Genomic DNA, 22,059 nt, shown 5'->3' on the forward strand with positions numbered 1-22,059 from the left:
CCTTTATGCACTTTTGTACCTATTCTGTGCCTCTCTCTGCCATTGGACTTCATTCCACACCCTCCGGTGGAAACCTCGGAGAGTATCAAATGGGATCTTGGGAAGAGCTCATTTTACGCCATTCGTTTCCGCTGCAGTTTTACCAATTCAGGAGATCGTTATCATTAGGTGTTGGCTGCACCTCCATCAGTGGCACTCTCTCCTCCTGTCTGAAAGTCTCGGGCTTCAAGTCCCACCCGTGAGACCTGAGCACCAAACGCAAGCTGACACTCCAGTGCAGGACTGAGGGAGTGCCACACCAGCAGAAGTGTCACCTTTCAAATAGGATGTTAAATCTTTCCCGCAGAGGGAAAACATCCCACCTCACTAACTGAAGAAGAGCAAGGGAGTTCCCCCACTGCTTGTTTGCCAATATTTATCTCAAAACAAACATCATTAAAGCAAATTATCTGGTTTAATTGCTGTTTGTGAAAGATTGGGTATAGAACACCGAACTGTACAGCACAAGAACAGGCCCTTCGGCCCGCAATGTTGTGCCGAACATGACGCCAAATTAAACTAATCCCGTCTGCCTGCCATTGGTCCATATTCCCCCTATTCGTTGCATATTCATGTGCTTATCTAAAAGTCCTTTAAACACCCCATCATATCTGCCTCCACCACCACCCCTGGCAGCGCGTCCCAGCCACCTACCACTTTCTGTGTAGATTATCATACCGTTTTCCCCCATAACAGCAGTAACTGATTTGATTTAGAACCATAGAAAATTACAGCTCAGAAACAGGCCTTTTGGCCCTTCTTGTCTGTGCCGAACCATTTTATGCCTAGTCCCACTGACCTGCACTTGGACCATATCCCTCCACACCCCTCTCATCCATGAACCCGTCCAAGTTTTTCTTAAATGTTAAAAGTGACCCCGCATTTACCACTTTATCCGGCAGCTCATTCCACACTCCCACCACTCTCTGCGTGAAGAAGCCCCCCCTAATATTCCCTTTAAACTTTTCTCCTTTCACCCTTAACCCATGCCCTCTGGTTTTTTTCTCCCCTAGCCTCAGCGGAAAAAGCCTGCTTGCATTCACTCTATCTATACCCATCAAAATCTTATACACCTCTATCAAATCTCCCCTCAATCTTCTACGCTCCAGGGAATAAAGTCCCAACCTATTCAATCTCTCTCTGTAACTCAGCTTCTCAAGTCCCGGCAACATCCTTGTGAACCTTCTCTGCACTCTTTCAATCTTATTTACATCCTTCCTGTAACTAGGTGACCAAAACTGTACACAATACTCCAAATTCGGTCTCACCAATGCCTTATATAACCTTACCATAACACTCCAACTTTTATACTCGATACTCTGATTTATAAAGGCCAATGTACCAAAGGCACTCTTTACAACCCTATCCACCTGTGACATCACTTTTAGGGAATTCTGTACCTGTATTCCCAGATCCCTCTGTTCAACTGCACTCTTCAGAGTCCTACCATTTACCCTGTACGTTTGGTTTATTATTATTGGTGACACGGCGGCGCAGTGGTTAGCACTGCTGCCTCACAGTGCCAGGGAGCCGGGTTCGATTCCCGGCTTGGGCCACTGCCTGTGTGGAGTTTGCACGCGTGTCTGCGTGGCTATCCTCCGGGTGCTCTGGTTTTCCCCCCTCAATCTGAAAGATGTGCTGGTTAGGGTGCATTGACCCAGTCAGTCTCCGGAGTGTGGCAACTAGGGGAATGTCACAGTAACTTCATTGCAGTGTTAATGTAAGCCTTACTTGTGACCAATAAATAAACTTTAACTTTATTATTGTCACATGTATTAGCAGTGAAAAGTATTGTTTCTTGCGCACTATACAGACAAATATACCGTTCATAGAGAAGGAAAGGAGTGCAGAATGTAGCGTTACAGTCATAGCTAGGGTGTAGAGAAAGATCAACCTAACGTGAGATAGGCCCACTTAAAATTCTATACAGGCAATTAAGTAATTTTGAAGTAAAGATGTTGTATGGTCCTGGAAGGTGCTATATAAATGCACATCTTTCTTTTACATTACAATGACCTGCAGTTCTGACGAAGGGTTATCCAAACTGGAAACGTTGGTTCTATTCTCTCTCCGCAGACGCTCTCAGACCTGCTGAGCTTTGCCAGTATTTTCCTACTTTTGTTTCCAGTTCCAACATCTGCAGTATTTTGTGTTTATGGTCTGCAATAGCTGTTTTCCTCTGCTGAAGTTGCTATATAAATGCAAATTATAGTTGAAGAAAATCCTTAGCATTACATTGTGTTTTTCAAAGGAAAGAATTTGAAGTTTTTTTTCCCCTTCATTCCCAGATAAAGAGGGACTTGGATGCAGAGAGAGCCGGGATCCGCATCGTTCCTTACCAGCAACTCCGAGCCTGTTTGCCCGAAGCCACAGCTTCTCAGAAGACGGACTCTCCCGCAGGCCCTCGGAAGGAGGATGACCTCCAGGGCCTCTCTCAGCAGCTGCAGCAGGTCAAGGTGACGGAGCTGGAGAGTCCTGAAATGAGCGGCACGGGGAGCGAGATCAGTTCCAGCGAAGAGGATGACGCTTGCTCACGGACTGACCCGACGTCCGCCCACGGGCACGGACCGCACTCCGCCGGCAGCGCGGGGGGCGAGTCTGCCCGCCGCTGTAGGGGAACTGCAGTGCGGCTGCTCGGCTTGGAGCTGGGCGAAGGGACGGCGACGCTGGCAGCTCAGCAGATCGCCATGTCGCTGAAGTGCAGCAGGTAGGATGGATGCTCGGTGACTTGAGAGCATGTGAGACTAAACAAAACCATGTCCGATAGGTATAGCATCGTGCAGAGTGAATGGAAGACGCAATAGGTCACTGTCTATGCGGAGTTTGCACATTCTCCTCGTGTCTGCATGGGTTTCCTCCGGGTGCTCCGATTTCCTCCCACAGTCCAAAGATGTGCGAGCTAGGTGGATTGGCCATGTTAAATTGTCCCTTAGTGTCCCAGGATGCGTAGAGGGATTAGCAGGGTAAATATGTGGGTTTGTGGGATAGGGCCTGGGTGGGATTGTTGTCAGTGGGCCGAATAGCCTCCTGCGCTATAGGGTTTCTATGATAAGATGTAGGAGCTGAATTAGACCATTCGGCCCATTGAGTCCGCTCCACCATTCGATCATGGCTGATATGCTCCTCATCCCCATTTTCCTGCCTACTCCCCATAACCCTTCAACCCCATTCCCAATTAAAAATCTGTCTAACTCCTCCTTAAATTTACTCACTGTCCCAGCATCCACCGCACTTTGGGGCAGCGAATTCCACAGATTCATATCCCTTTGGGAGAAGTAGTTTCTCCTCAACTCTGTTTTAAATTTGCTGCCCCTTATCCTAAGACTATGACCTCTCGCCCTAGAATGTCCCACAAGAGGAAGCATCCGCTCCACGCCTACTTTACCCAGACCTTTTATCTTGTATACCTCAATTTGCCACTGTGTCACCCATGGGTCCCCTTAAAGCAGAGCAAGTTGACGGGAGATTTAATAGAGGTATTCAAACCGTGCACTGACAACCATGCTCCTATATCTTATATGCAGTCCTAGTCATGTTTTAGTATCTTCTGACTTGTTAATTAAAACTCTGTCCCAGACGTCAGTCGCAAGTCATCTTCTGTCATGATCTCAGTTGACTTGATGAGTGCAGTTTTGGAGGAAAAAAAAATCCTGAAGTTCTTTAAATCTCTCCGCAGCAAGATTGCCCTGCACGTGGATTCATTTCTCACTGACTTGCATGTGTCTGTTGCTTCAATGGCAGGAGTATAGAGAGTGTACTCATTCTTTTCCATGGACTGACCGTCTTTTCACATTGTTCTCAAAGGTGCAAAGTAGCATCGGACCTGACTGTGTCCCAAAAGCGCCCTTCAGCTGTAACCTGTGAGAAATGTAACACGGACATCAGGGTAGCGTTTGAACCCAGCATAGTTCACGAACACTCGGACATCCTGGGATACCTGGACCTGGGTGGATGTGTGCCTGTAGAGTTAGTGCTACAGGACTCTCGGTTCGTCGTGGGCTGTCTAAACTGCTCCAAGGAGGGAACACTGCAGGTCAGTACCTGGCACACAGGCCACAAATGAGCAGATAGCTCGAGGCTTCTGACGTCTGGGACAAGCGGCACGGTGCCATAGTGGTTAACGCTGCAGCGCCAGGGATCCGGGTTCGATTCCTGGCTTGGATCACTGTCTGTGTGGAGATTGCACAGGCCAAAAGACGTTCTGTTAGGTGCATTGGCCGTGCTAAATTCTCCCTCAGTGTACCCGAACAGGCGCCAGAGTGTGGCTACTAGGGGATTTTCACAGTAACTTCATTGCAGTGTTAGAACAAAGAACAGTACAGCACAGGAAACAGGCCCTTCGGCCCTCCAAGCCTGTGCCACTCATTGGTCCAACTAGACCATTCGTTTGTATCCCTCCATTCCCAGAATGCTCATGTGACTATCCAGGTAAGTCTTAAATGATGTCAGCGTGTCTGCCTTCACCACCCTACCTGGCAGCGCATTTCAGGCCCCCACCACCCTCTGTGTAAAAAACGTCCCTCTGATATCTGAGTTATACCTCGCCCCTCTCACCTTGAGCCCGTGACCCCTCGTGATCGTCACCTCCGACCTGGGAAAAAGCTTCCCACTGTTCACCCTATCTATACCCTTCATAATTTTGTACACCTCTATTAGGTCTCCCCTCATTCTCCGTCTTTCCAGGGAGAACAAGCCCAGTTTACCCAATCTCTCCTCATAGCTAAGACTCTCCATACCAGGCAACCTTGGTAAACCTTCTCTGCACTCTCTCTAAAGCCTCCACACCCTTCTGGTAGTGCGGTGACCAGAACTGGACGCAGTACTCCAAATGTGGCCTAACCAGCGTTCTATACAGCTGCATCATCAGACTCCAGCTTTTATACTCTATACCTATAAAGGCAAGCATACCATATGCCTTCTTCACCACCTTCTCCACCTGTGCTGCCACCTTCAAGGATTTGTGGATTTGCACACCTAGGTCCCTCTGTGTTTCTATACTCTTGATGGCTCTGCCATTTATTGTATAACTCTCCCCTACATTAGTTCTTCCAAAATGCATCACTTCACATTTATCTGGATTAAATTCCATCTGCCATTTCTCCGCCCAATTTTCCAGCCTATCTATATCCTGCTGTATTGTCCGACAATGTTCATCGCTAGCCGCAAGTCCAGCCAACTTCGTGTCACCCGCAAACTTGCTGATAACACCAGTTACACCGTCTTCCAAATCATTTATATATATCACAAATAGCAGAGGTCCCAGTACAGAGCCCTGCGGAACACCACTGGTCACAGACTAGTTGTAAGTATTCGCATTCCAACCATTATTCATGTAAATTGAGTCTGTGTCTTTATAAGTTCTGTTTGTGAACAGAATTCCCACTCACCTGAAGAAGGGGCTTAGAGCCTCGAAAGCTTGTGTGGCTTTTGCTACCAAATAAACCTGTTGGACTTTAACCTGGTGTTGTTAAACTTCTTACTGTGTTTACCCCAGTCCAACGCCGGCATCTCCACATCACACAGTCCTCCAGCCAGAGAAAGACCCTTTGACTGCTACCCTCTGTCTCCTGTGGCCAAGCCAGTTCTCTACCCATCTAGCCACCTCTCCTTGTATCCCATAAGCCTTAACCTTCTTAACCAACCTGTTAATGTAAGCCTACTTGTGACACTAATAAATAAACTTTAATAACATTGGAAATGCAGAAAATGCCAATTAACGGAGAGGGTGCATTCAGATTGTGACCATATCAGCACAGTCTCAATCACATAAAGGGTTGTATCAACATTAAACAACAAGAGAAACAGATAGTGGCTTCAGAGTCACTGGGCCACGGTGGCACAGTGGTTAGCACTGCTGCCTCACAGCATCAGGGACCTGGGTTCAATTCAAGCTTGGATGTCTGTGGAATCTGCACGTTCTCCTGTGTCTGCCTGGGTTTCCTCCGGGTGCTCCAGTTTCCTCCCACAGTCCAGAGATGTGCGGGTTAGATGAATTGGCCATGGTAAATTGTCCCTTAGTGTCCAGAGATATGTAGGTTAAGTGGATTAGCCATGGTAATTGCATGGGGTTACAGGGATAGGGCGGAGGGGAGAAGTTGGGTGGGAAGCTCTTTTGGAGAGTCAGTGAAGACTCGATGGGCCGGATGGCCTCTTCCTGCACTCTCGGGATTCTAATGGTTAAGGAAAAGCTAACTACCAGCATGGTAAAACTCATAGAAACATAGAGGATAGGAGCAGGAGGAGGCCATTCGGCCCTTCGAGCCTGCTCCGCCATTCATCACAATCATGGTTGACCATCCAACTCAGTAGCCTAATCCCGCTTTCTCCCCATAACCTTTGATCCCATTCGCCCCGAGTGCTATATCCAGCCGCCTCTTAAATACATTCAGTGTTTTGGCATCAACTACTTCCTGTGGTAATGAACTCCTACACTCTCCGTCAGGATCCTCTGCCGATCTGTGAGGAACTTGATTACGGATTTATCAATGCAGTTTCACACACTGTCTGCCTCTGCAGGGTAACGCTTTGGAATGAGTTGTATTGAAAGGCACACAATCCAAGTGGTGTGCTGCTAACTCGCATCCAAGTCCCGTTCACCCATCGTTCTACTAACTGGGCCTTCAGTTGCCTGGGCCTCAAGCTCTTTAATTCCCTTTCTACACGTCCCCGCCTGTATCCCTTCTTTGAGTTGCTCATTAAAACCAACCCCATTGACCAACCTTTTGGTCACCTGTCCTAAAGTCGCCCATGTGGCTTATATCAAATTTTGTCTGATAACTGATCATTTTGTCTGGTTTCCTCCCACAGTCCAAAGGTTTGCAAGTTAGATGGAATTGGCCAAGCTAAGTAACTCCTTCAACAGCAAAAACAGAAAAATGCTGGAAAATCTCAGCAGGTCTGACAGCATCTGTGGAGAGAGAGTAGAGCCAACATTTCAAGTCGAGAAGACCCTTTGTCAGAGGTCATCTAGACTCAAAACATTGGCTCTACTCTCTCTCCACAGATGCTGTCGGACCTGCTGAGATTTTCCAGCATTTTTCTGTTTTTGTTTCAGATTCCAGCATCTGCAATATTTTGTCTATCTTTGTTTGCAATTATGTATTATATTATGGGCAGCACGGTGGCGCAGTGGTTAGCACTGCTGCTTCACAGCTCCTGGCTTGGGTCACTGTCTGTGTGGAGTTCGCACATTCTCCTAGTGTCTGCGTGGGTTTCCTCCAGGTGCTCCAGTTTCCTCCCACAGTCCAAAGGTGTGCGGGTTAGGTTGATTGGCCGTGTTAAAATTGCCCCTTAGTGTCCTGAGATGCGTAGGTTAGAGGGATTAGTGGGTAAATATGTAGGGATATGGGGGTAGGGCCTGGGTGGGATTGTGATCGGTGCAGACTCGATGGGCCGAATGGCCTCTTTCTGTGCTGTCGGGTTTCTAAGATTTCTAAGTTACTCCTTGGTGTCCCATGGTTAGAGGGATTAGTGGAGTAAATATGTGGGGTTTGCGAGGTAGGTCTGAGTAAGGGTTGGTGCAGATTTGATGAGTTTAAGTTTATTTATTAGTGCCACAAGTTAGCTTACATTAACACTGCAATGAAGTTACTGTGAAAATCCCCTAGTCACCACGCTCCGGCACCTGTTTGGGTGCACTGAGGGAGAATTTAGCATGGCCAATGCACCTAACCAGCGCGTCTTTGGACTGGGAGGAAACCCACGCAGGCATGGGGAGAACGTGCAGACTCCGCGCAGTTACCCAAACTGGGATAGACTGAATGGCCTCATTCTGCACTGTTGGGATTCTATGAACACCAGCAGGGTGTCTTTTTCTCCATTTCAAGGCTTTATGTAAGTGCAAGTTGTGAAAATAGACTCAGACTGAAGACTGCAATTAAAACCCTGAACCCCAAGTTTCACACTCCTGCAGCTACCTCTTAGTTGATCACTGGTGATAAATTAACCAACAGAAATTGAAGGCAAGATGTCCTCCAGAAGCAGTCTATCCCGCTGCATTAGCACCGTGCTTATCATCCATCAGTGGTACACCGAGAGCAGAGAGCCTGCTCATTCAGCCCAAAGCCAGCCATCGTGGTGCAATGAGTAATGAGCAGTGTGCATTTGGACGGCCACTTGTGTTGCCCCCATTTGGAGCCCTGTGCATGCTACCTAATGCTGGTAATCTGTCTCACACACTGTGCCACCCCTCTAATCGTAAGAAATGAGGAGCATTAAGGAGCATCTTCCTAGTGGTTAACACTGCTGCCTCACAACACCAGGGACCCGGGTTCGATTCCGGCCTTGGGTCACTGTCTGTGTGGAGTCTGTACATTCTCCCCGTGTCTGCGTGGGTTTCCTCCGGATGCTCCAGTTTCCTCCCACAGTCCTCCGAGTGCTCCGGTTTCCTCCCACAGTATAAAGCTGTGTGGGTTATGTTGATTGGCCATGGTAAATTGCCCCTTAGGGTGATTAGCAGGCTAAATACATGGGGTTACAGGGATAGGAAATGATGGCCCGAATCATAGAAACCCTACAGTGCAGAAGGAGGCCATTCGGCCCATCGAGTCTGCACCAACCACAATCCCACCCAGGCCCTACCCGCTAATCCCTTTTTTTTTACCCGCTAATTTACCCGCTAATCCCTCTGACCTACGCATCCCAGGACTCTAAGGGGCAATTTTTAACCTGACCAATCAACCTAACCCGCACATCTTTGGACTGTGGGAGGAAACCGGAGCACCCGGAGGAAACCCACGCAGACACGAGGAGAATGTGCAAACTCCACACAGACAGTGACCCGAGCCGGGAATCGAACCCAGGTCCCTGGAGCTGTGAAGCAGCAGTGCTAACCACTGTGCTACCGTGCCGCCCTGCCCTGCACCCGAGTGTAAGGATTCTCGAACTCTGCTAAACTGAACAGAGTTTTTCATTGATCTGAACTTAACTATTGTTTGATTTGCGAAATCTAGCAATTGAGAGATAAACAGTATTAACATTCCCTCCTCCCTAACTGTTCAAGTTATTTTTAATGTCTTGAATTTTGCACTGTAGAGTGAAGGCTAAATTCTAATCACTGATTTGCCCAACCAAAGAATTGGGAATTGCTCAGAAGGGAGCATGAAACTGTGGGATGGAGGGAGGGAGGGAGGTCTGTGCCCGACTGCGCCAGTCACATTGTTTCTCCCTGGTTCTCCAGAGCTTGTCCTATGGCCGATACAAGGAGTCAAACTGCTTGCACTGTCACCGCAAGCTCAGCGTTCTGGTGGAGGCCGTGCAGTTTTACCAGCTCCAAGCCCAGTCACAGGATGAAGCAGGTGAGACCAACTAAGTCAAGAAACATGCAAGAGACATGACCACAGGGTTATGGGCAAGGAGACGCAAGATGACTTGGGTTTGGTGTACCAGTCTGTTGATTTTAGGTAGGAAACATGACACAAGAACAAGTGATTAAACCCAACCACACCCTGCTGGTGTTTATGCACCATTTGAATCTCCTCCCATCCTATCAGCATAACCCTCTTCCCCTTCGTATTTTTATCTAACTCCCTCTTAAATGCATCTATCCTGTTCACCTCAACCACTCCCTGTGGCAGCCAGTTTCACACTCTGGGTATAAAAGCTTCTTTTGAAGTCCCAGTTTAATTTCTTGCTGATGATCTTACGGTCATGGCTTCCAAGCTTTGCTCTTCCCCACAAGTGGAAACATCCTCTTCGTGCTCACACTTTCAAAAGCCTTTATTATTTTAAAGACCTTGATTAGGTCTTTTCACGAGAAAAGTGAACCAGCCTGGTCAACCTTCCCCGGTGATTAAATGGGTGGCAGAGTGGGTTAGCACTGCTGCCTCACAGTGCCAGGGACCCGGGTTCAATTCCGGCCTCAGGTCACTGTCTGGGTGGAATTTGCACATTCTCCCCGTGTCTGTGTGGATTTCCTCCGGGTGTTCTGGTTTCCTCCCACAGTCCAAAGATGTGTGGGTTAGGAGGATTGGCCATGCTAAATTGCTGCTTAGTGTCCCATGATGTGCAGGTTAGGGGTTTAGCAGGGTAAATATGTGGGATTATGGGGTTATGGCCTGGCTGGGATGCCGTGTCGGAGAGTCGATGCATACTCAATGGGCTGAAGGACCTCCTTCTGTACTGTAGGATTCAGTAAAGTTTTGTAGCTCTGATTATAAATGAGGAAATTCTAAGATGAATTTAACTCGGATGAGTTACTCCACACACAATTGAATGAAGGAATAGCCTTGATTGAGTCAATCGAATAAGAAATGGAGTTTGTTGAAATATGAGAGATGGAGCAAGGACAGACTCGAGGCCAGAAAGGGAGAGAAATTCTCCTTCCTTTGCCCTGCGTCTACAGTTTGTATATTTCGAACTAGCTGCCGCATCAGAAACAGCCAGTAACTGGTTTCTTTCTTCAATTTATCACCCAAGATGTTAACAATTCAGTTCATCGGCGGAAGAGAAAGCCCCCCGGGCTGACTGTTCAGTTTGGGAAGCCCCTCCCCGAGTTTGGTACCTGCACACACTACAAGAGGAGCCACCGATGGCTCAGGTAAGTGTACGCTGTCCATCTCCCAGCTCCTGACAGCAATCAGCTAGGACTCCTGAGCCTCTGTCTCTCAAGATTTTGCAAGGGAGGAGGGAATCTTTTTTTTAAATTAATTCCTGGGACATGGGCGTCGCTGGCTGGGCCAGCATTTATTGCCCATCCCTAGTTGCCCTTGAAGGGCAGTTGAGAGTCAACCACATTGCTGTGGCTCTGGAGTCACATGTAGGCCAGACCGGGTAAGGAAGGCAGATTTCCTTCCCTAAAGGAAATTAGTGAACCAGAAGGATTTTTCCGACAATCGGCAGTGGTTTCATGTTCATCAGGAAATTCTTAATTCCAGATTTTTTTTTTATTGAATTCAAATTCCACCAGCTGCCATGGCGGGATTCGAACCCGGGTCCCCAGAACATTAGCTGAGTTTCTGGATTATTAGTCTAGCAATAATACCACTAGGCCACTTGCTCCTCACCCACAGCTCAACAAAGGTTTTGCTCTTCAAATAGTGGTTTGTTAGTACAGAGATGCTGGCGTTGGACTGGGGTAAGCACAGTAAGAAGTCTTACAACACTGTTAAAGTCCAACAGGTTTATTTGGTAGCACAAGCTTTCGGAGTGTCGCTCCTTCTTCAGGTGAGTGAGGAGTTGAGTTCAGGGCATATACAGACACAGACTCAATTTACAAGATAATGGTTGGAATGCGAATCTTCACAGATAATCAAGTCTTTACAGGTACAGACAATGTGAGTGGAGAGAGGGCCAAGCACAGGTTAAAGAGATGTGTATTGTCTCCAGCCAGGACAGTTAGTGAGATTTTGCAAGCCCAGGCAAGTCATGGAGGTTACAGATAGTGTGACATGAACCCAAGATCCCGGTTGAGGCTGGCCTCATGTGTGCGGAACTTGGCCATCAGTTTTTGCACGGCGATCCTGCGTTGTCGTGAAGGCCGCCTTGGAGAACCCGAAGATCAGAGGCTGAATGCTCGTGACTGCTGAAGTGCTCCCCAACAGGAAGAGAACACTCATGCCTGGTGATTGTCGAGCGGTGTTCATTCATCCATTGTCGTAGCGTCTGCATGGTTTCCCCAATGTACCATGCCTCGGGACATCCTTTCCTGCAGCGTATCAGCTAGACAACGTTGGCCGAGTCGCAAGAGTATGTACCGTGTACCTGGTGGATGGTGTTCTCACGTGAGATGATGGCATCCGTGTCGATGATCCGGCACGTCTTGCAGCGGTTGCTGTGGCAGGGTTGTGTGGTGTCATGGTCACTGTTCTCCTGAAGGCTGGGTTGTTTGCTGCGGACAATGGTCTGTTTGAGGTTGTGCCTGTAAAAACTTGATTACCTGTAAAAACTCCCATTCCAGTCATTATCTTGTAAATTGAGTTGTGTCTATATCTGCCCTGTTTGTGAACACAACTCTTCACTCACCTGAGGAAGGAGTGACACTCCAAAAGCTTGTGCTACCAAATAAACTTGCTAGTACAAAACAGGGCAGATGCTGAATCCAGAAACTCAGTTAATGTTCTGGGGACCCGGGTTCGAATCCCGCCACGGCAGATGGTTGAATTTGAACTCAATTTTTAAAAATCTGGAATTAAGAATCTACTGATGACCGTGAAATAATTGTCGATTGTCAGAAAAACCCATCTGGTTCACTAATGGGGCGACACGGTTAGCACTGCTGCCTCACAGCGCCAGGGATCGGGTTCAATTCCGGCTTGGGTGACTGTGCGGAGTCTGCACATTCTCCCCGTGTCTGCGTGGGTTTCCTCCAGGTGCTCCGGTTACCTCCCACAGTCCGAAAGACGTGCTGGTTAGATGCATTGGCCATGCTAAATTCTCCCTCAGTGTACCCGAAGTATGGCGACTAGGGGATTTTCACAGTAACTTCATTGCAGTGTTACCGTAAGCTTACTTATGACACTAATAAATAAGCTTTTTTTAAAACAAAAACAAATGTCCTTTAGGGAAGGAAATCTGCCGTCCTTACCCGGTCTGGCCTACATGTGACTCCAGAGCCACAGCAATGTGGTTGACTCTCAACTGCCCTCGGGCAGCTAGGGATGGGCAATAAATGCTGGCCCAGCCAGCGACGCCCATGTCCCACGAATGAATTTAAAAAAAATTCCCTTTAAGTTCTTTCTTCCTTCCGCACATTGGAAGATTGGTGGTGATGTTATCAGACAAAATTTAATACAAGTCGCAGGGGCAATTTTAGGACCTAACCAAAAGGGTCAATGAGGTAGGTTTTAGTGAGCAGCTTAAAGGAGGGGTTAGAGGCAGAGCGGTGTAGAAAGGGAATTAAAGAGCTAGAGGCCTAGGCAACTGAGGGGCTGGCAGAAATCGGGAATATGCAAGAGGCCGGAATCGGAGAGCAGAAATCTGGCAGCATTGCGGTCAATTCCGGGTGTCTCACATCTGGCAGGTTGACCTTGGAGGGGGTGCAGGGCCGGCTCACTAGAATAATGCTGGGCCTGAAAGAGTTAAATTACGCAGAGCTGTTGCAAGGGTTTGCGTGGCCTTAAATATAGACGATTAAGGAGTGATCCCAGTTGAATTGTTTAAGGTGATTAAAGGATTTGCCAGATAGAAGCCATTTCCTGTGGAGATCAGAATAAGAATGAAGTTAAAGCTAAGCTCTAAGCTGTTCAGGGGGTGATATCAAGAAGCACTTCTTCACACAAAGGGTCGAGGAACTCTGGAACTAACCCCCACCCCCACCCAAATTAAAATATCTGTTTGGGCTCAGAGTAAATTGCTAAATTCACAACTTGGGATTGTTCGATTGTAGTTAAGCAGTGAAGTTACTGGTTCCAAGGCAGATCAAAGGAATTAAGGTACTAATCAAATGATGGAACAGACCTATGGCGATGAATCGTCTGTCTGCTCCTGTTCCATTCGCATCTATGTCCTTTCTCTACGCGATGTGGAGATGCCGGCATTGGACTGGGGTAAACACAGTAAGGAGTCTAACAACACCAGGTTAAAGTCCAACAGGTTTATTTGGTAGCAAACGCCACTAGCTTTCGGAGCACTGCTCCTTCGTCAGGTGAGTGGGAGATCTGCTCATAAACAGCAAACAGGGCATATAAAGACACAAACTCAATTTACAGAATAATGATTGGAATGCGAGTCTTTACAGCTAATCAAGTCTTAAAGGTACAGACAATGTGAGTGGAGAGAGGGTTGAGCACAGGTTGAAGAGATGTGTATTGTCTCCAGACAGGACAGTTAGTGAGACTTTGCAAGTCCTGTATCTCCCAGTTATCTATAACTCCCACAACTTGCCTGGACTTGCAAAGTCTCACTGGCTGTCCTGTCTGGAGACAATACACATCTCTTTAACCTGTGCTAATGCTCTCTCCACTCACATTGTCTGTACCTTTGATTAGCTGTAAAGACTCGCATTCCAATCATTATTCTGTAAATTGAGTTTGTGTCTTTATATGCCCTGTTTGCTGTTTATGAGCAGAACTCCCACTCACTTGACGAAGGAGCAGTGCTCCGAAAGCTAGTGGCGCTTGCTACCAAATAAACCTGTTGGACTTTAACCTGGTGTTATTAGACTCCTTACAGTCATTGCTAAGGTGCAGAGAAAGTAACACTACTTTCCGCACTCTCTCCTTTCCTACTCTATGAACGGTATGTTCTGTCTGTATAGCGCGCAAGAAACAATACTTTTCACTGTATACTAATACATGTGACAAATCAAATCAATCAGATTACTGTGCAGTAACACAAGAAAACAGCCACTGCCCGTGGTTTGACGCACGATGGACTGTGTAGAATAATGTGGGTTAATAGTTACAGCACTGAGTTAGTTCACCCTCAGTCTTGTGCAAGAGACCAAGGGGATAAGCTGGACTCGTCTGTGCGAGCGAGGTGTACTTTCTTTTTAAAGTTTATTTATTAGTGTCACAAGTCGGCTGACATTAACACCGCATTGGAGTTACTGTGAAAATCCCTTAGTCGCCACACTCCTGTTCGGGTACACTGAGGGAGAATTTGGCACGGCCAGTGCACCCCAACCAGCACATCTTTCAGACTGTGGGAGGAAACCAGAGCACCGGGAGGAGACCCAAGCAGACACGGGGAGAATGTGCAAACTCCACACGGACAGTGACCCAAGCCGGGAATCGAACCCTGGCGCTGTGAGGCAGCAGTGCTAACCACTGTGCCACCATACCACACCAAGCAGATGTTCATAATCATGAGATATCTAGCAGAGTAGATAAGGTGCGACTGTTCCTCTTGGCAGAAGGGTTGAAAATTAGGTAGTGATTTGAGATGATTGACGAAAGAAACCGTGTGGCTTATGGGAGACTTGCCTTTATTAGCCGAGGCACTGAATGTAAGAGTATGGAGGTTATGATGGAGCTGTGTAAAACGCTGGTTAGGCCACAGCTAGAGTACTGTGTGCAATCCTTGTCACCACACTATAGGAAGGATGTGATTGCACTAGAGAGGGTGCAGTGGAGATTCACCAGGATGCTGCCTGGGTTGGAGTGCTTCAGCTTTGAAGAGAGGCTGGATAGGTTTGTGTTGTTTTCCTTAGAGCAGGGAAGGCTGAGGGGGGGACCTGATGAGGTGTACAAAATTATGAGGGGCACAGATAAGGTAGATGGGAAGAAACGGTTCCAGTTAGTAGTTGGGTCAATAAGCAGGGGGCATAGATTTTAAGGCAAGGGGCAGGAGATTTAGAGGGAATTTGAGGAAAAACTTTTTCACCCAGAGGGTAATGGGAATCTGGCACTCACTGTCTGAAAGGGTGGGAGAGGCAGGAACCCTCAGAACATTGAAGAAGCATTGAGATGAGCACTTGAAACGTCATGGCATACAAGGCTATGGACCAAGCGCTGTGGATAATGGGATTAGAATAGATAGGTGCTTGATGGCTAGCACAGACACAATGGGCTGAAGGGCCTCTTGTGCCATAAAACTCTATGACTCTGACATAGCGACATAAAGGGAAAATGTTCATGGAGTGAGTGATTAGGGTGCGGACTGCACTGCCCAAGGGTGCGGTGGAGACTGAGTCAATTGTGGCTTTTGAAAGGGAATCGAGTCAGCAGCTGAAGATAAAAATAATGCAGGTTTATGGGGAAAGGCATTCGAGCGATGCCATAAACCTGATGGATAAAGGGAACAGATGTTACTTTGAACTCTTGTTCTGGACTGTTGCACCATGGCAATCTGACCCTTACTCTCTGAATAGTGTCACCATTCCAGTTGATATAACTGGATGGAAAGATGCCAGAATGGAACCCTGGCTCAAAAAACAAATTTTACTTTTTTAAAAAAATCAAATGTGCAGGAAACAGTCTCTGGACAGCACGGCGGCACAGTGGTTAGCACTGCTGCCTCACAGCGCCAGGGATCCGGGTTCGATTCCCCGGCTTGGGTCACAGTCCGAAAGAGGTGCAGGTTAGGTGGATTGGCCATGCTAAATTGCCCCTTAGTGTCAAGGGAACTAGCTAGGGTAAATGCAAGGGGTTATGGAGATAGGTCGTGGGTGGGATTGTGGTCGGTGCAGACTTGATGGGCCGAATGGCCTCCTTCTGCACTGTAGGATTCTATGCTGTGACCACTCATTAGTTTTAAGAACAAGAAAAAAAACATTTATTAAACATGAAAAATGGATTATAATACATCACTCTTTACTTGTCCTTTTAGCTTAACCAATACATAATAGGTTTTAAGATTAACACATGACAAAGTCCATTTGAAGCTACAATGATCTCATCAGCACACACAGTTAGCATTCACGGATTTCTCCTACAAATCCCCTGGATGATTGTCAAATGAGAGTTTCCAAACTCCCATCCCAAAATGCACTTTAAAATCGTCTCCCGTGGCAATACATTCACTTAGCGATCCACGTTCCAAATTCCAGTTGATGTTTTCCGAGAACCGTTTCCACTCCACTTTTAGCAGGAAGTCCGTGCCAGGAGTTTGGATTCACCCTGTCAGGTTTTCACTATTACGCCAATTCTGATAGCCAGGCAATACTTTATAATCAATTTATAAACGATAGTTATTTCAAACTTTAGGATTGCTTTTGGAAAATCTTTCTCTGGTATGCTCACCAGTTGATTTCTTCTCATCTTTGTCTGGTGTCCCTGAACAAAATTCTGTTCTTTTTTTTAGTTTCTTTGTTTCCTCTAACTCCAGACCTCCTGGGAACTTTTCTTCTTTTCTCTAGTTTCCTAACTAGTTGCTCTTTACATCTTTGGCACTGGCTGTCTGAACGATTACTCCCTTGTAGGTTTTTTTAGGGCAGCACGGTGGCACAGTGGTTAGCACTGCGACCTCACAGCGCCAGGGACTGTTTGAGCCTCTCGGTTGCAGTTCAGTGAAGGAAACACACATTCTGCTACTTCAAAAACTATCTTTATTTCTTTGCATCAACTCCAGATACAATCCTCCCCAACCCCCAGTGCCACCTGTAACCCCTTTTATATATCAGTGACTTCTATTGGATAATGGACATCAAATCAGGACTTAATTAGAAGGTCTGTTAATCCATTCTTAACAGGGACCCGGGTCCAATTCCTGGCTTGGATCACTGTCTGTGTGGAATCTGCACGTTCTCCCCGTGTCTGCGTGGGTTTCCTCCGGGTGCTCCGGTTTCCCCCCTCGGCCCGAAAGATGTGCTGGTTCGGTGCATTGGCCATGCTAAATTCTCCCTCAGTGTACCCAAACAGGCGCCGGAGTGTGGCGACTAGGGGATTTTCACAGTAACTTCGTTGCAGTGTTAACGTAAGCCTACTTGTGACACTAATGAATAAACGTTTTCTAAGCTAAAGCAAAGCTAAAAGAGCTGGTTCCCCTTTAGCCTACCCTAGCAGAGCTGAGAGAGAGTGATTTACTGCTTCATTGTCTGTCTCCAACTGTTAGCTTTTAGCTAAAACTAAAGAGCAAAGTAAGATTCGGCTCTCTAAACACAATGATGTGGAGTTGCCGGCATTGGACTGGGGCAAACACAGTAAGAAGTCTCACCACACCAGGTTAAAGTCCAACAGGTTTATTGGACCTGTTGGACTTTACGAGCTTTCGGAGTGTCGCCCCTTCGTCAGGTGAATGAATGATGAAGGAGCAGCGCTCCAAAAGCTCGTGATTCCAAATAAACCTGTTGGACTTTAACCTGCTGTTGTGAGACTACTTACTGTACAGAAGGGTCAGTGAGTTTGAGGAAATGAAATCACTTCCCAAGTGGGGGTGGCACAGTGGGTTAGCGCTGCTGCCTCACAGCGCCAGGGACCCGGGTTCGATTCCCGGCTCGGGTCACTGCCTGTGTGGCGTTTGCACGTTCTCCCCGTGTCTGCGTGGGTTTCCTCCCACAGTCTGAAAGACGTGCTGGTTAGGGTGCATTGACCCGAACAGGCGCCCGAATGTAGCAACTAGGGGAATTTCACAGTAACTTCATTGCAGTGTTAATGTAAGCCTTTCTTGTGATACTAATAAATAAACTTTAACTTTAAGAATTGACCGCATAAAACAGAGGACCATCAATCTGCAACAATTTTTAAATTAAATTTGCCCCAAAGAGGGAGCAATGGGCAGAATTGTATTCCCCTTGCGTCAGTTACTCTGTGCAATAAGACGTGCTTTGTGCCGAATGTTTGCAGGTTTCCGTGTTGTGGTAAAGCCTATCCGTGTGACGTGTGCCATGATGATGATCAAGATCACGTGATGGAGCTGGCCAGTCGCATGCTGTGTGGGTACTGTGCGAAGGAGCAGGTGAGCCTGGCTGCCTGACCCTCTTCCCGGCAGACCCTGAATGTTAACCACCCTGTTTAATTCGCTCATGCGATGTGGCGAGGTCAGCATTTGTTACCCATTCTCCGATTTCCCCACCGAGGGTGATGGTGAGGCACCGCTCTGGGTGCAGCTGAGTGACTTGCTAGGCCGTTCCAGAAGGTGGTTAGGAGTTGCCACACCCTTCCGGTTCTCTCCGGAGTCGAGACATGGGCACAGCACATTGCGCCGTCCCGTACTTGGTACGTGTGCAGAGAGACAATTATAAACATTCTGAGTTTTAAAAACCCTGTAAAGAGGGTGGCGCAGTGGTTAGCACTGCTGCCTCACAGCGCCAGGGACCCGGGTTTGATTCCCGGCTTGGGTCACTCTCTGTGTGGAGTTTGATGTAGAGATGCAGGCATCGGACTGGCGTGGGCACAGTAAGAAGTCTCACGACACCAGGTTAAAGTCCAACAGATTTATTTGGAACCACGAGCTTTCGGAATGCTGCCCCTTCATCAGGTCCTTTACTGACTCACTTGATGAAGGAGCAGTGCTCCGAAAGCTCGTGATTCCAAATAAACCTATTGGACTTTAACCTGGTGTTGTGAGACTTCTTACTGTGTGGGGTTTGCACATTCTCCCCGTGTCTGCATGGGTTTCCTCTCGGGTTAGGTTAATTGGCCATGGTAAGTTGCCCCATAATGTCAGGGGGGTTAGGAGGGTAAATATGTGGGGAATCAAAGGTTTACAGCATGGAAACAGGCCCTTCGGCCCAACTTGTCCATGCCAACCCTTTTTTTAAAAGCCTAAGCTAGTCCCAATTGCCCACATTTGGCCCATATCCCTCTATACCCATCTTACCCATGTAACTGTCTAAATACTTTTTAAAAGACAAAATTGTACCCGCCTCTACTACTACCTCTGTCAGCTTGTTCCAGACACTCTCACTCAGCATCCTCTGAGTGAAAAATTGCCCTTCTGGACACTATTGTATCTCTCCCCCCTCAACTTAAACCTATGTCCTCTAGTTTTAGACTCCCCTACCTTTGGGAAAAGATATTGGCTATCTAGCTGATCTGTGCCCCTCATTATTTTATAGACCTCTATAAGATCACCCTCAGCCTTCTACGCTCCAGAGAAAAAAGTCCCAGTCTATCCAGCCTCTCCTTATAACTCAAACCATCAAGTCCCAGTAGCATCCTAGTAAATCTCTTCTGCACTCTTTCTAGTTTGGTAATATCTTTTCTATAATAGGGCGACCAGAACTGTACACCGTATTCTAAGTGTGGCCTTACCAATGTCTTATACAACTTCAACAAGACGTCCCAACTCCTGTATTCAATGTTCTGACCAATGAAACCAAGCATGCCGAATGCCGCCACCTTCACTCTGTCCACCTGTGACTCCACTTTCAAGGAGCTATGAACATGTACCCCTAGATCTCTTTGTTCTGTAACTCTCCCCAACGCCCTCCCATTAACTGAGTAAGTCCTGCCCTGGTTCGATATACTAAAATGCATCACCCCGAATTTATCTAAATTAAACTCCATCTGCCATTCGTCAGCCCACTGGTCCAATTGATCAAGATCCCGTTGCAATCCTAGATAACCTTCTTCATTGTCCGCTATGCCAATCTTGGTGTCATCTGCAAACTTACTAACCATGCCTCCTATATTCTCATCCAAATCATTAATATAAATAACAAATAACAGTGGACCCAGCACCGATCCCTGAGGCTGGTCACAGGCCTCCAGTTTGAAAAACAACCCTCTACAACCACCCTCTAGAACATAGGACATTACAGCGCAGTACAGGCCCTTCGGCCCTCAATGTTGCGCCGACCAGTGAAACCAATCTAAAGCCCATCTAACCGACACTATTCCAATATCATCCATATGTTTATCCCATGACCATTTAAATGCCCTTAATGTTGACGAGTCCACTACTGCTGCAGGCAGGGCATTCCATGCCCTTACTACTCTCTGATTGAAGAACCTACCTCTGACATCTGTCCTATATCTATCACCCCTCAATTTAAAGCTATGTTCCCTCGTGCTAGCTATCACCATCCGAGGAAAAAGGCTCTCACTATCCACCTTATCTAATCCTCTGATCATCTTGTATGCCTCTATTAAGTCACCTCTTAACCACCTTCTCTCTAACGAAAATGACCTCAAATCCCTCAGCCTTTCCTCATAAGACCTTCCCACCATACCAGGCAACATCCTAGTAAATCTCCTCTGCAGCCTTTCCAATGCATCCACATCCTTCCTATAATGCGGCGACCAGAACTATACGCAATACTCCAAGTGCGGCCGCACCAGAGTTTTGTACAGCTGCAACATGACCACCTGGCTCCGAAACTCGATCCCTCTACCAATAAAAGCTAACACTCTGTACACCTTCTTAACAACCCTATCAACTCTGGCTTCAGTCATCAAGCCAACTTTGTACCCAGTTGGCTACCTCACCCTGAATCCCGTGAGATTTAACCTTATGCAACAACGTACCATGCGGTACCTTGTCAAAGGCCTTGCTAAAGTCCATGTAGACAACATCAACTGCACTGCCCTCATCTACCTTCTTGGTTACCCCTTCAAGAAACTCAATCAAATTTGTGAGACATGAGTTTCCACCCATAAAGCCATGCTGACTGTCCCCAATCAGTCCTTGCGTCTCTAAATTCCTGTAGATCCTGTCTCTCAGAATACCTTGTAACAACTTACCCACTACAGGAGTTAGGCTCATCGGCCTGTAGGTAGCAAGGTATGTAGTGAAGAAGTTCTAAGGAGTTTGCAGCTGGATACAGAGAGGTTGAGTGAATGGACAAAAGTCTGACGGATGGAGTATAATGTGGGGAAGTGTGCAGTTCTTCACTTTGGCAGGGAGAATCAAAAGCAGAGTATTACTGGAATGGAAACCGGCTGCAGAATTCCAAAATGCAGAGGGATCTCGGTGTTCTAGTGCGTGAGTCACAAAATGTTAGCATGCAGGTACTGCAAGTAATCAAGAAGGCTAATGGAAAACTATCCTTTATTACAAGAGGAATTGAACATAAAATTAAGGATTTTATGCTTCAGTTATCCAGGGCATTGGTTAGACCACATTTTGAATACTGTGTGCAGTTTTAAAGTATATTTATTAGTGTCGCAAGTAGGCTTACATTAACACTGCAATGAAGTTACTGTGAAAATCTCCTGGTCGCCACACTCTGGCGCATGTTCGGGTACACTGAAGGAGAATTTAGCACGGCCAATGTGCCCAACCAGCACGTCTTTCAGACTGTGGGAGGAAACTGGAGCACCTGGAGGAAACCCACGCAGACACGGGGAGAATGTGCAGACTCCACACAGACAGAGACCCAAGCCGGGAATCGAACCTGGGTCCCTGACACTGTGAGGCAGCAGTGCTTGCCACTGTGTGCCACTATGTCACCCTTGTTTTGATCTCCTTATTTAAGGAAGGATGTAAATGCGTTGGTGGTGGGTCAGAGGAGGTTTACTAGATTGATACCTGTTCTGAGCGGGTTGTCAGATGAGGCACGGTTGGGCTTGTTTCCACTGGAGTTTAGATGAGTGAGGGGTGACTTGATTGAAGTTTAAAAGATCCTGGAAGATCTTGGCAAGGTGGGCATGGAAAAGATGTTTCCTCTTGTGGGTGAGTCCAGAACTAGGGGGCACGGGTTTTAAAATTAGGGGTCGCCCTTATAGGGCACAGATGGACATTTGTTTTCTAATTTTGTGC

At 47.2% G+C, this 22,059-nt stretch overlaps 1 protein-coding gene across 2 annotated transcripts in view; it reads left to right on the forward strand.

Moving 5' to 3' along the window:
* LOC144489773 (uncharacterized) overlaps positions 1-22,059 on the forward strand; it is a 50,437-nt gene that overhangs the window by 21,436 nt on the left and 6,942 nt on the right. For both annotated transcript variants that reach the window (XR_013497049.1, XM_078207634.1), the window contains exons 6-10: positions 2,328-2,746; positions 3,844-4,072; positions 9,218-9,335; positions 10,456-10,576; positions 18,201-18,312. Coding sequence is in view for 1 of the 2 variants with exons in the window: in XM_078207634.1 (XP_078063760.1) it covers positions 2,328-2,746; positions 3,844-4,072; positions 9,218-9,335; positions 10,456-10,576; positions 18,201-18,312 (999 nt within the window). In the remaining variant the exon portion in view is untranslated. The remainder of the gene's footprint in view (positions 1-2,327; positions 2,747-3,843; positions 4,073-9,217; positions 9,336-10,455; positions 10,577-18,200; positions 18,313-22,059) is intronic.

This window comes from Mustelus asterias, unplaced genomic scaffold (genome assembly GCF_964213995.1).
Source record: "Mustelus asterias unplaced genomic scaffold, sMusAst1.hap1.1 HAP1_SCAFFOLD_2533, whole genome shotgun sequence".
Taxonomy (NCBI): Eukaryota; Metazoa; Chordata; class Chondrichthyes; order Carcharhiniformes; family Triakidae; genus Mustelus; species Mustelus asterias.